This window comes from Moschus berezovskii, chromosome 8, assembly GCF_049115385.1.
Source record: "Moschus berezovskii isolate FMDL1 chromosome 8, NW_MosBer_1.0, whole genome shotgun sequence".
Taxonomy (NCBI): domain Eukaryota; kingdom Metazoa; phylum Chordata; class Mammalia; order Artiodactyla; family Moschidae; genus Moschus; species Moschus berezovskii.
The window spans coordinates 92013761-92027239 of record NC_142467.1 but is presented as its reverse complement, the minus strand read 5'-3'; the positions used below and the strand labels follow the sequence as shown (position 1 = coordinate 92027239).

General features: G+C 52.0%; 1 protein-coding gene across 3 annotated transcripts; it reads left to right on the top strand.

Moving 5' to 3' along the window:
• Positions 1-5373: 5373 nt before the first annotated feature.
• Positions 5374-13479, top strand: PEAK3 (PEAK family member 3). Of its 3 annotated transcripts, none has more exons than XM_055429762.2 (4): positions 5375-5620; positions 6012-6094; positions 6970-7508; positions 11817-13478. In XM_055429762.2, the coding sequence occupies exons 2-4, from the start codon at positions 6013-6015 to the stop codon at positions 12594-12596; spliced, it is 1401 nt and encodes a 466-aa protein (XP_055285737.2). In that variant the 5' UTR covers positions 5375-5620; position 6012; the 3' UTR covers positions 12597-13478. The 3 variants fall into 3 exon arrangements, with proteins under 3 accessions (XP_088694975.1, XP_055285737.2, XP_055285736.2); XM_055429761.2 differs by having other exon boundaries at positions 6009-6094; XM_088838849.1 differs by lacking the exon at positions 6012-6094 and having other exon boundaries at positions 5374-5620; positions 11817-13479.

Genomic DNA, 13479 nt, shown 5'->3' with positions numbered 1-13479 from the left:
GACCCTGAGTAACAGGGCGTTTGTGGAGAATGAACCGTGTGATGAGGTTGGGGGTCACACTTCAGGAGTGCTCATGCAGTTCCCAACACTGCCTGTGTTCACTCCCCTGTGAGCTGGGTACTGCTATGACCCCATTTTGGTAGTGGTGGTTTAGTAGCTAAGTCGTGTCTGACTCTTGCAACCCCATAGACTCTAGCCTGCCAGGCTCCTCTGTCCATGGTATTCTCCAGGCAAGATTACTGGAATGGGTTGCCATTTCCTTCTCCAGGGAATCTTCCCAACCCAGGAATCAAACCTGGGTCTCCTGCTTTGCAGGCAGATTCTTTACTGACTGAGTTATAAGGGAAGATTATAACCCCATTTTACAGATGAGCAATGGGAGGGTCAAGCCTACCCAAAGTCCCCAGCCAGGGATAAGTAGGTTGCTGAGAGGGGCCAGTGAGACCAAGCTGTCCAGGAAAACTCCAGCTCTGAGCTGGGTCCATGGGAAGAGCCAAGCGGCTGGGAGGGAAGCAGAATGGAGGTGCAGACTTATGCCCTCCCCACTGTGACTCTGGAGCTGGCAGGTTCCTGCCCTGGGGCTGGAGAGTCTCTCCCACCCCCTCCTGATGGATGGGGACAGCAGAGCACAGAGCCTGATGTCAGGGCTCAAACCCTCCTGGGCCCCGGAGGCCTCTGCCATTAATATTTCTGGAAGGAGTTGGCCTGAGAGCACCCAGCAGAAAATATGGCCAAGGGCAGCCTCTCACACCCCAGGGTCACTCTCTGGGCCCTGGTTTCTTTCTTTTTTAAAATATTTATTTATTGGGCTGCACCAGGTCTTGGTGGCAGCACGCAGGATCTTCCATCTTCATTGCAGCAAGTGAGACCTTTAGTTGCAGTATATGGGATCCAGTTCCCTGACCAGGGATTGAACCTGGGTCCCCTGCATTGGGAATGCAGTCTTTGCCACTGGACCAACAGAACAGTCCCAGGACCTCAGTTGCTTCATTTGAACATGGGAAGAAACTGCCTTCCTACTCCGCTGCTGCTGCTGCTGCTGCTGCTAAGTCACTTCAGTCGTGTCCGACTCTGTGTGACCCCATAGACGGAAGCCCACCAGGCTCCCCCGTCTCTGGGATTCTCCAGGCAAGAACACTGGAGTGGGTTGCCATTTCCTTCTCCAATGTGTGAAAGTGAAAAGTGAAAGTGAGGTCAGTCAGTCGCGTCTGACCCTTAGCGACCCCACAGACTGCAGCCTACCAGGCTCCTCCATCCATGGGATTTTCTAGGCAAGAGTACTGGAGTGGCTTGCCATTGCCTTCTCCGTCCTACCCCGCAGGAGACAGAAACAGAAAAGGGGGTGTTGGGGGCACTGTGGGGCAACCCCTCCAAGCCTGATTTCCAAGAAGTCAGGTGGGAGTGCGCGGGCTGGGCCGTAGGACCCTCCCTTGGGGCCTCATCTCCCCTATCATGCTGCCGTAAAGGCAGGTGAAAGACTGCCTCCTCCTGTGCCTAGGTTTCCTCATCCACAGGGACCACCTGAGTCCCTGGTTCAAACCAGGTACAAGATTCAGGATTTCCTGAATCCTGTCTTATCTTTGGGATGCAGCTGAGGGGTACTCCTTCCTCAGGTGTCCAAGGACAGAAGAAGGGGTCCCATCCAGTTGGTAGCCAGAAACCCAAGGCGGGGCCCCTAGGATGGGCTGGGTGTCTGTGGCCTAAGTGCTGTGTGCCCTGGGGGAAGCCACGCCCCATCTCTGTGCAGTGTGCACATCCATAAGCTGGAGGATTGTGGTCCTCTTTCATGCAGGGAACTGTATGAGCTTCCTACAGCCGCTGTAACAAAACTTAACGGCTTACAACAACCGAGATTCATCATTCAACAGCTCTGGGGCTCAGAAGTCTAAAATGGATTGGCAGTTGGTTCCTTCCGGAGGCTCCTGCCTTTTCCAGCTTCTAGAGGCGCAGCATCCCTGGCTCACGGCCCCTCCCTCCATCCTCACAGCCAGCGCCACAGCATCTCCCATCTCTCTCTGCCTCTGACCCTCCCCCTCACTCTTAAAAGGACCCCCCCCGAGGAATCCAGGGTCAATCCAGGGTCAATCCCATCCTCATCTAATCTGCAACCTTCATTTCCCCCTGTCACGCCACATAACATAGTCACAGGTCCTGGAGATGGGCGCCTTTGGGGACTGTAACCCTGCCTGCCACCAAAACTGAGGCATTTTTCTCAGAAACGCCAAGTCATGGAAAATTCGGGAGCATCTGGCATCGGGAACCCTGCTCTGGGCAATGCCAGGGATACAGGGAGTTTGGCCTCAGCTCCCGCAGAACTCCAAAAATGCTCTTCAAATAAAAGAACAGCTTTAGGATCTGCAGAGGGCCTGACCCCGAGCTGGGGTAGCCAGACGGGGCCACTGTGGGGGTGACACACATGGAGGTCACATCTGAGGGTGAGCTGAGGCAGGCAGTCCCCATTTCTAGGCTGAAGGGGAGGACTGTCCATTGGGGCTTGACGGTGTGCTGGGAATGTTGGGGTGCTGAACAGATGTTAGCAGGCAACTGCTCTCCCTCACCACAAAGCCCCCCACCCACTCCAAGGGGGGCCATCTTGAGGGGGTCCCAGACACTAGTTCCCCCCACCCCTGCCTGTTCTGAGTGGAGAAGTCCCCGGGGATGTCACTGCTTGCTCCACCCTGGCCCCTCTGCCCGCCGTCCCCTACCCCACCCCAGGGTGAGGCGAGTGAAGCACTGACCCTGAGCATAAAATTTAAGGGGTGCCCAGATCTCAGTCAGCAAGATCAACAGTTTAGGGATCTCCCTGGGGTTCAGGGGTTAAGAATCTACCTTGTAATGCAGGGAATACAGGTTCCATCCCTGGTCAGGGAACTAAGATCCCACATGCCACAGGGCAGCTAAGCCTGAACGCTGAAACTACTGAGCATGGACATTACAACTAGAGAGTCCATGAGCCACAAGAAAAGACCCGACATCAAGCAGTGAAGATCCACGTGCTGCAACCAAGACCTGACGCAGCCAAGTAAAATTTAAAAATAAAAAGAATTTTTAAAAAGATTGATAATCAACAAATGGAATCAATTCATGCCCCAAGTCCACAACGGACAGAATGCTGCTGCTGCTGCTAAGTCACTTCAGTCGTGTCCGACTCTGTGCGACCCCATAGATGGCAGCCCACCAGGCTCCGCCATCCCTGGGATTCTCCAGGCAAGAACACTGGAGTGGGTTGCCATTTCCTTCTCCAATGTGTGAAAGTGAAAAGTGAAAGTGAAGTCGCTCAGTCGTGTCTGACTAGTAGCGACCCCATGGACTGTAGCCCACCAGGCTCCTCTGTCCATGGGATTTTCTAGGCGAGAGTACTGGAGTGGCTTGCCATTGCCTTCTCCGAATGGACAGAATACCAACCTTTTAAATAAAGATCCACTCTGCCTTGTCATGATGCTGCCTCACTCCCCACACCCTAATGCTGGCCCTCATTCCAACAAAACTTTATTTACAAAAACAGCCACCAGCCCAAGGGCCACAGTTTGCAAATAAATTTTTTTTTAATATTATATTACAATGTTATTTAAGACATCACTCTGCCAACAAAAGTGCCTATAGTCAAAGCTATGGTTTTTCCAGTAGTCATGTATGGATGTGAGAGTTGGACCATAAAGAAAGCTGAGCGCTGAAGAACTGATGCCTTTGAATTGTGGTGCTGGAAAAGACTGTCGAGAGTCCCTTGGACAACAAGGAGATCAAACCAGGCAATCCTAAAGGAAATCAACTCTGAATATTCATTGGAAGGACTGCTGCTGAAGTCGAAGCTCCAATTCTTTGGCCACTTGATAGGAAGAGCAGACTCATTGGAAAAGACCCTGATGCTGGGAAAGATTGAAGGCAGGAGGATAAGGGAGCGACAGGACGAGATGTTTAGATATCATCACCAACTCAATGGACATGAATCTAAGCAACATCAGGGAGATAGTGAAGGACAGGGAAGCCTGGCATGCTACAGGCCATAGGGTTGCAAAGAGTCAGACCCGACTTAGTGATGAACAGCAACAACAAAAATGTTACTTATCTTGATTACTGGGGTGTTTTGTTTTGTTGGCATCACCTTAAATTCTGTGCCTGAAGTGAGAGTCTTGTTTGCCTCATCCTAATTATTCCTGGATTGGAGCCGTGGCCTGGCTGGGTGACTACCCCTCCCCCTGCCCCAGGGTCTTATGAAGGGAAGAATAAGAACTGGTAATCAGCAGAGGTTTGGGCAGTGAGGATGCCATTTCCTCAGTACCTCTGGTCCCTTCTGGTCCGCCTGAAACAGTCTGGGATTTGTGGAATTCTTGTCCGGCATAATTCACAGACCCTTCTGCAAGCTCACAGTCCTCCCACTGCATGATTCTGAAATCCACCCAAATTACAGGCTGCCCCATAGATTAAAGACAGAGAACATCCATTCTGTGAATTACAGAAGCTGAGTGCCAGTAAAGAAAAAAATTTGAATCAAGTTACGGACCCTCACACTGGAAATGTTGAGGGTCAGCAGGTCAGTGTGGCTCAAAATATGGGGGACTCCATAAGATGGATTTGTCTCCTTCCCCACACCCAGGGAGCACCCAGTAATGGCCTGTAGACCTCTCAGCCCACCCTGGACCTGCTGTATGACCCTGCGTGGACTCCAGCCCTCTAAAGGAAATGAGATGGGGCAGGAGAAACTCGGCATGGAAGATGCTCAGACTACAAAACAAAAATGTCTTTGAATCTTCTCAACTGCAGTGACTTCTTGGTTCTTCCTCTACAGAGGGGAAGAAGCTGGGTTTCAGAGAGATCCCACTCATGCCTCCAAGCAGGTAAGGTAAGCCTCAGGCCCCCAGACAGTTTAGACAGCATTTACTTAAGCTAGAATTTCACACTGTCTGGCTTTCCCTGGATTTTCACCATTTCTTGATTTTCCATGTATGGTAATTCTAAGGTGGTGATGGGGAAGGGAAGTGAGTTGATTAAATTAAAAAACAAATCCAACTAGTGTGGCTGGAGACAGCAAACTGGAGCCATTTTTCTGTATTTGCTAAAACACAGAAGGAGTGGTGACTGGCCCAAAGTCACAGAGCAAGTCACAGAACTGGGGCTCAAATGGAGCAGTATGTGCCAAGGGTCCTGGGATGGGTGGGGAGTGGGGGCATGCGTTCTGGGGGCTTCTCAGATGATCCTGCAGAAGAGGAAGTGGCTTCGGAGGAAGTGAAAACCACAGTGGAAAGGTCACCTGGCTGAATTTCTCCTTGAACCTTCACTTCTGAGGTTCCCTGCCTCCCCAAAGGTGGAGGAGTCTTAAAAGCCTCAATTCCCCTCAACCTCTCAGGGCTCGGTCCTCTAGGCCCCCCACCTCATGTAACCTTCAGGACCTTGGCCCGTCTTCCCTTCTCCTCCCATCAGCTTTCAGCCCTGGAGCCCAGCAGCCTTCATGGGGAAGTACTGCAGAAAGGCCCCCTCCCGTCTGGGCCTGTGGTCTAACAGTTGCCCTGGCGTTTCCGGTTCACTGCAGGGACCGGTCAGACAGTCCGGAGGCCAGGAGCTGCAGCTATTGGGAGTTGGTCCTCAAGGGCCCTCCTGCCCTGAGGTCAAGCCAGTCCTGAAGGTAGGGCACTCCTGGAGGGGGGCTGAGGCGGGGGCTGGGCGGAAGCAGCCACTTTTCAAGGCTGGGGTGACCTAGAATCTAGGTGGGGCAGGGCTAGGGGTCAGGCTGCTGTTGGCGACTACACGGCTCAAGGGGGCTGAGCTCTGTGGACAAGGCCTAAGTACGGGTCCCTGGGTATTGTCACTGGCCCCCAGATGCTACCCCTGCCCCCTAGATGTCTTGCCCTCCCAGCTGGACATTTTGTCTCTATCACAAGAGTACAAGGTCCTTCCTGCAGCCCTGAAAGGCTGATGGGTGACATTCACCCAGAGAGGTCAAGCAACCCTCCTAAGGGCCACACAGCAGGGGGCCCCTCACACACAGGCCATCCACTCTGACCTTCCCCCAGCAGCATGAGCAACCTGGAGCCACCCACCAAGATGCCTGGGGCCAACACCCCCACCTGTTCAGCACAGCACACGTACAGCAACCTTGGTGAGAGCCTGGGAGGGGCCCTGGGTGGGCGGTGGGACAGGTGGCCAGTAAGGCAGCCAGAACAGGAAGGTTGGGTCTTTCATTACCATCTAAGGAATCATTTAACTCAATTATAGCAGCTTTTAAAACATTTATTTATTTGGTGTGCTGGGTTGTATTTGCGACATATGGGAGCTAGTTCCCTGACTAGTTCTGGGCCCCCTGCATTGGGAGCACAGAGTCTTAGCCACTGGACCACCAGGGAAGTCCCCTATAGCAGCTTTTTAACTATTTTAATAAAACTCTTTGTTTAAAAAAAAAAAAGCTGGATCGCCAGCTTCTGAAAATGAGGAAACTGGAACTCAGAGAGGCTCAGTCACCTGCCCAGAACCACACAGGAAAGTGGGGGCCGGATGTTTCTCTGCCACTGACTTGTCACTCCTCTGAAGCTTTGTTTCCTTATTTGCAAATTGGAGATGGCATCCTTAACTCATAGGGCACAAAGCAGTTGAGCGCTGGTATTTTCTTTTTTTGGCTGTGCAGTGCGCTTTTGTGGGATCTCAGTTTCCTGACCAGGGATTGAACCCCGGCCCCAGCAGTGAGAGCGCTGAGTCCTAACCGCTGAACCACCTAGGAACTCCCTATTTTTTTCCAGTCAAAAAAAATTTTTTTTGGCTACCCCCACCCCACTTCCCTGGCATGTGGGATCTTATTTCCCTGCTCAGGGGTGGAACCAGCGCCCCCTGCAGGGGCAACACGGAGTCTTAACCACTGCACCACCAGAGAAGTCCCCATTTTTTACATTTTAGAGATGAAGGAATAAGGCCGAGGGTAGAGTCCTGTGCACCCACTCCCCGTGTCCTCACGCCCTTCCCCCACTGCTTCCCCCCGTCCAGGTGAGGTCCGCACCCACATGCTGCCCTCCAAGGCCTGCCGCCCACGGACATCTGAGCTCCCCGCGACTGACCCGCAGCCCCTGCCCCCACCCCTGCCCAAGAAGACCCTCACCAGGACCCAATCTCTGCCTACCCACAAAGCCTCCAGCCCCAGCCTCACTCGAGCAGGGCCGCCTCGGAAGCCCCTTGTGGGGTCCCGCAGTGTGGATGAGAGCCAGGCAGGCGACGACAGGGCGGGGCCCGCCCAGCCGCCTGCCGAGCCGCCCTTCAGCTCGCTGGACACCGAACTGGGCCTCTCCCTCCACGATCTGCACCACCCGGAGGCCGTGCACGCCGCGCTGGAGGCCCGGCAGTTAGAGGGTCTCCGCGCCGTGCACGCCCGGCTGCACACCCGGCTCCTGGGGGGCCGCCCCGGCCCCTGCCGGCCCGACCACGGCTTCCGCCTCCTGGACAGCTCGCCCTGTGTGGAGAGCGGGGACGCCCTCTACTACCGCCTGGTGCGCGTGCATGAGGAGGCATGGCACCTCCTGGCTGCCAAGGTGAGCCCCGCCCCGCCCCTCGGAGGTTTCCCCAATTTTCCCTCCAAGGCATAACCCAGAGCCCTTTCTTCTCGGGCCTAATTGCTTATTTTGCAACTAACAACATCAGTCCTAGGAAATAACGTTTCTAAGGTGTGGGGCCACCTACATTCGAGTCACCTGAGAGTCTTGTTAAAATCTCCCCACGCCTCTCAGGGGCTCAGGAGTCTGTTTTGTGTGTTTTTTTTCCTGCCACGGGGCATGTGGGATCTTAGTTCCCCGACCAGGGATTGAACCCACACCCCCTGTAGTGGAAGCTAGGAGTCTTAATCACTGGACCTCTTGGGAAATCCCCAGCGGTCAGCCTTTGAACTCACTCCCCAGTAAATTCTGACGCTAGAAACCCACTGCCAGCTGATAGATACCACTTTCCATCATCAACATCTTCAACAAAATGTACTGAGCACTTTTCTTTCATGTCCTGTGCTGTTCTAAGGAGATTTAAACACTTTCATTCAGCTAATCTTCATGCAAGCATCACCATATTTTATTATAAGGTGCTTCTGTTTTATGCACCACCAAGAAAAAAAAGATTCCTGTCAAATAAATGTGACCACTGAGAGTCAGACATGTCACCATTTTGGAGGAACCTCACCCATTTGACAGATTGTGCTATTATGAACCCATTTTACAGATGGGAGTGTGGAGGGAGTAAGTTGTTGCTAGCTGTGAGTTCTTTAGTTGACAACTTGATCCTGGTTCCATCTCAGAGGCCCCTGGGGAGTTGTTGTGTTGGTTGTTTTGGGGTTTTTTGGCTGTGCCACATGGCATGGGGGATCTTAGTTCCCCAACCAGGAGTTGAACCCGAACCTCCTGCACTGGAAGCTTGGAGTCCTAACCACTGGACAACCAGAGAAGTCTCAGGGACTTTATTTTTAAAATACACACTCCCAGAGCCCCACCTCACCACCTGTGCTTTTTAACCCCTGTCGCAAAGTGATTCAAATGTAATCTCTGGACTTGATGTTCTCCTACTTTCTAGAAGGAGCTTTGCTGACCAGTACTGCAGCTGCTGGCCATGGGTGACTTCTGAGCACTCGAAATGGGGCTGGTCCTGACTGAGATGTGCTCTGAGTGCCAAATATACACCAGGTCTCAAAGATTTAGTATCAATAATAATCATGTAAAAACACCTCACTAATATTTTTTTCATTGATGACCTGTTGAATGATAATATTCTGGATATGTAGGGTTAAATAGAATAGATTATGAAAGTTATTTTCAAGCTCATACAACTCAAAAAAAAAAAAAAAAAGCTAGTGAAATATTAGGCAGAAGACCTGAAGAGACATTTTTCCAAAGTAGACATACAGGTGGTCAACAAGCACATGGAAAGATGCTCAACATCACTAATCAGAGAAATGTAAAGCAAAACCATAAGGAGGTATCACCTCACACCTGTCAGAATGACCATCATCAAAAAGACCACAGACAATAAATGTTGGCAAGGATGTGGAGAAAAGAGAATCCTCTACACTGTTGATGGGAATGTAAAATGATGTGGCCACCGTGGAAAACAGTTTAGATGTTCCTCAGAAAACTAAAAATAGAACTGCATATAATCCAACAACTCTAAACCTGAGTATATATCTAGAAAAAACCTAAAACACTCATTAGAAAACATGTATATATATATGCCCCCAATGTTCACAGCAACATTATTTACAATAGCCAAGCAACCTAAGTGTCCATCAACAGAAGATGTAGAATATATATACAACGGACTACTACTGATCTGCCATAAAAAAGAATGTAATTTTGCCATTTGCAACAAAGATGAACCTGGAGGGTATTATCAGTTCAGTTCAGTTGCTCAGTTGTGTCTGACTCTTTGTGACCCCATCCATGAACTGCATCATGCCAGACTTCCCCATCCATCACCAACTCCTGGAGCTTGCTCATAATCATGTCCATCGAGTCGGTGATGCCATCCAACCATCTCATCCTCTGTTATCCCCTTCTCCTCCTGCCTTTAGTCTTTCCTAGCATCAGGGTCTTTTTCATGAGTCAGTTCTTTGAATCAGGTGGCCAAGGTATTGGAGCTTCAGCTTCAGCATCAGTCCTTTCAATGAATATTCAGGACTGATTTCCTTTAGGATTGACTGGTTTGATTTCCTTACTGTCCAAGGGACTCTCAAGAATCTTCTCCAACACCACATGAGGGTGTTATACTTAGTGAAATAAAAGACAAATCCTGTATGTTCTCAATTACATGTAGAATCTAAAAAATTAAACTAGTGAAGGCAATGGCAAGCCACTCCAGTACTCTTGCCTAGAAAATCCCATGGACAGAGGAGCCTGGTGGGCTGCAGTCCATGGGGTCGCTACTAGTTGGACACGACTGAGCGACTTCACTTTCACTTTTCACTTTCACACATTGGAGAAGGAAATTGCAACCCACTCCAGTGTTCTTGCCTGGAGAATCCCAGGGACGGCGGAGCCTGGTCAGCTGCCGTCTATGGGGATGCACGGAGTCGGACACAACTGAAGCAACTTAGCAGCAGCAGCAGTGAATATTAAAAAGAAGAGGAAGAAGAAACAAAGTTACTTTCACCTGTTTTTTTTCACTTTTTAAAATGTGGCTGCTGGATATTTTGAATTATACTATGGCCTGAGCTGTATTTCTACTGACAGCCCAGCTCCAGCACCTTTGCTGTCATCTTCCTCCTTACCAAGTGGCAAGCACAAGTGATGGACACCCTTTGGCAGGCTGGAAACTTTAACCGTTAAACACTTCCTCCCTGGAGTACTGTTAGTGTTAGTCGCTCAGTCGTGTCTGACCCTTTGAAAATCCATGGACTATAGCCCACCAGGCTCCTCTGTCTATGGGATTCTCCAGACAAGAATACTGGAGTGGGTAGCCATTCCATTCTCCAGGGAATCTTCCCCGACCCAGGTATCAAACCTGGGTCTCCCGCATTGCAGGCAGATTCTTTACCATCTGAGCTACCAGGGAAGACCCATAGCACCATCCTCCCAGGTGTTCAGTTCAGTTCAGTCGCTCAGTCGTGTCCGACTCTTTGCGACCCCATGAATCACAGCACACCAGGCCTCCCTGTCCATCACCAACTCCTGGAGTTCACTCAAACTCATGTCCATCGAGTCGGTGATGCCATCCAGCCATCTCATTCTCTGTCATCCCCTTCTCCTCCCGCCCCCAATCCTTCCCAGCATCAGAGTCTTTTCCAGTGAGTCAACTCTTCGCATGAGGTAGCCAAAGGATTGGAGTTTCAGCTTTAGCATCAGTCCTTCCAATGAACACCCAGGATTGATCTCCTTTAGAATGGACTGGTTGGATCTCCTTGCAGTCAAAGGGACTCTCAAGAGTCTTCTCCAGCACCACAGTTCAAAAGCATCAATTCTTCAGCGATCAGCTTTCTTCACAGTCCAACTCTCACATCCATACATGACCACTGGAAAAACCATAGCCTTGACTAGACAGACCTTTGTTGGCAAAGTAATGTTTCTGCTTTTTAATATGCTATCTAGGTTGGTCATAACTTTCCTTCCAAGGAGTAAGCGTCTTTTAATTTCATGGCTGCAATCAGCATCCGCAGTGATTTTGGAGCCCAAAAAAATAAAGTCTGACACTGTTTCCCCATCTATTTCCCATGAAGTGATGGGACCAGATGCCATGATCTTTGTTTTCTGAATGTTGAACTTCAAGCCAAACTTTTCACTCTCCTCTTTCACTTTCATCAAGTGCCAACATCTGCTGGATCATGGAGAAGGCAAGAGAGTTCCAGAAAAACATCTATTTCTGCTTCATTGACTATGCCAAAGCCTTTGACTGTGTGGATCACAATAAACTGTGGAAAATTCTGAAAGAGACCGGAATACCAGACCACCTGACCTTCCTCTTGAGGAACCTGTATGCAGGTCAGGAAGCAACAGTCAGAACTGTACATGGAACAACAGACTGGTTCCAAATAGGAAAAGGAGTATATCAAGGTTGTATATTGTCACCCTGCTTATTTAACTTATATGCAGAGTACATCATGAGGAACGCTGGGCTGGAAGAAGCACAAGCTGGAATCAAGATTGCTGGGAGAAATATCAGTAACCTCCCAGGTGTAGTTTTCCTTAAATCATGTTGGCAAGTAATATCTGAATTAACAAGAACCTTGCTTCTGGAGTGATCAGTGATAGTGGGGCAAGTCGCAGTGGGTGGGAAGGTTTCAGAACAGTAGAGCCTCTGGGCAAGCTATGCTGGTTTTCAGGGTGGAGGGGCTCTGTGGTCAGGCTCTGAAGGCCCCCTCTGTCCCACAGGTGCCCAAGCCAGGAGCTGAGGAGCCCCACCCCTGGGACCTGGAGCTACAGGTCTCTCTGCGCCCACATTTCAACCTCCAGGGGCTGTGTGGCCTGTTGCCCGAGGGTGCACTGCCTGAGGCACCCTGGAGCGGCCACGTGGCACTGGTGGCCGAGGTGCCAGAGCTCACTGTGGCCCAGTGGCTTGTGGAGGCAGGTGCTCGGCCCCCGGAGGAGTTCACGAAGACCGTGGCCCTGCTGCTTCTGCAGCTGAGTGCCGCCCTGGAATGCCTGGAGGCACGGGGTGTGGCCCTAGCCGAGCTGCGGCCTGAGAACCTGCTGCTGGTGGTGCCTCGGGGCTGCCCGGCCACCGGGCCCCCGCGCCTGCTGCTGGCGGACTTTGGACGCGTTCGCCCATGGCCTCCTGGCACTCCCGGCGTCCACGCTCAGCAGCTGGGCCGCCTGCTCCGAGGGCTGCTTGGCCCGGGAGTGCCCTTGGCCACACCCGTGGCCGCAGGCCTGGAGCGCCTGGCGGCCCAGCTGACCCGCGTGCGGCCCTCAGCAGCCCGGACACGCGGCGCGCTGCAGGCGCTGCTCTGGGGGCCCGGACCAGAGCTGCGCAGCCACGGAGCCCCACTGGGGTCCTGGCTGCAGGTGCGCCGAACCATGCTGGTCCTGCACCTGGCTGAGCGGGCCGTGGGTGTGGAGGTGCCCGGTCTGGAGGACTGGCTCTGCTGTGAATACCTGACGGAGGCCACAGCGGCCTCAGTGGACCTCGCCCTCAGTCTGCTGTGGGACTGACCCTGCCTGAGTGACGCACCTGTTCCAGGGCCCCTCCAAGTGGCGGGCCCCTCCAAGTGGCAGGCCCCCCTCAACCTCCCAGGGCTGGAACTGGTGGCTGGTGAATCCATCATAGTGTGGGTGCCCCTTTCAGAAGGGACCAACAGGCCAGCAGAGAATGCAGTTGGGAAATTGAGCCCAATTCCCCCACCACCCCCAAGAATGCAGTTGCCCCCTTCCAGGGCTGAGACCTAATGGCCAGTGCCCATAGAGGCTTTCAGAGCAGCCCATAAAGGTGTGGAGTCACTGCCAGTTCATGCCTCTCCCAGTGATTGGAACCCCTCCCACCGCCTTCCAGTAGAAACCAGGTGCCCTTGTGGTACTACGGTCTGATGGTCACTGTGTCTATGGCAATGTGGACACTCCTCCCAAAGGCCTTGGAGCCTGCCCTTGTGCTGAGGATGGTGGTGTGTCATCAACTTGTCAAGAACTGCTGGGGACTTCCATGGGGAGAGAGGTCTCCTGAACCTGAGACAGCCAGCCCACCCCAGCAGGGTCTGAGCTCAACTGCCCACATGCTCCCCTGGTTCCCATGCCTACCCCCTTACTCACTCCACCCACTGTGGCCTCCTTGCTCCCCCTGTGACACTAAATTCTGTCCAGCCACCAAGTCTTTGCACTGGCTGTTTCCTCTGCCAGACTTGCTGAATCTCACCTCTTTTAAGCAAATAAAGTTGACCCTCCTGGGCCCTCTCCAGCTCCTGGCCCTGCTTCCCACCAAAGCACTTTTCACCACCTGTATTTACTTATTCATCTGTCACCTGTTCACCTCACCCATCAGGTTGAGTTCTGAGGCCCTGCCCATACTTAACACACACTAAGTGTTTAATAGCATAGAATGATG

Coding starts and splice junctions, on each gene's coding strand:
- PEAK3 (XM_055429762.2), top strand. CDS start 6,013: ATGAGCAACCTGGAGCCACCCACCAAGATGCCTGGGGCCAACACCCCC. Junction 6,095..6,969: donor GCACACGTACAGCAACCTTG/GTGAGAGCCTGG, acceptor CCCCCCGTCCAG/GTGAGGTCCGCACCCACATG. Junction 7,509..11,816: donor GGCACCTCCTGGCTGCCAAG/GTGAGCCCCGCC, acceptor TCTGTCCCACAG/GTGCCCAAGCCAGGAGCTGA.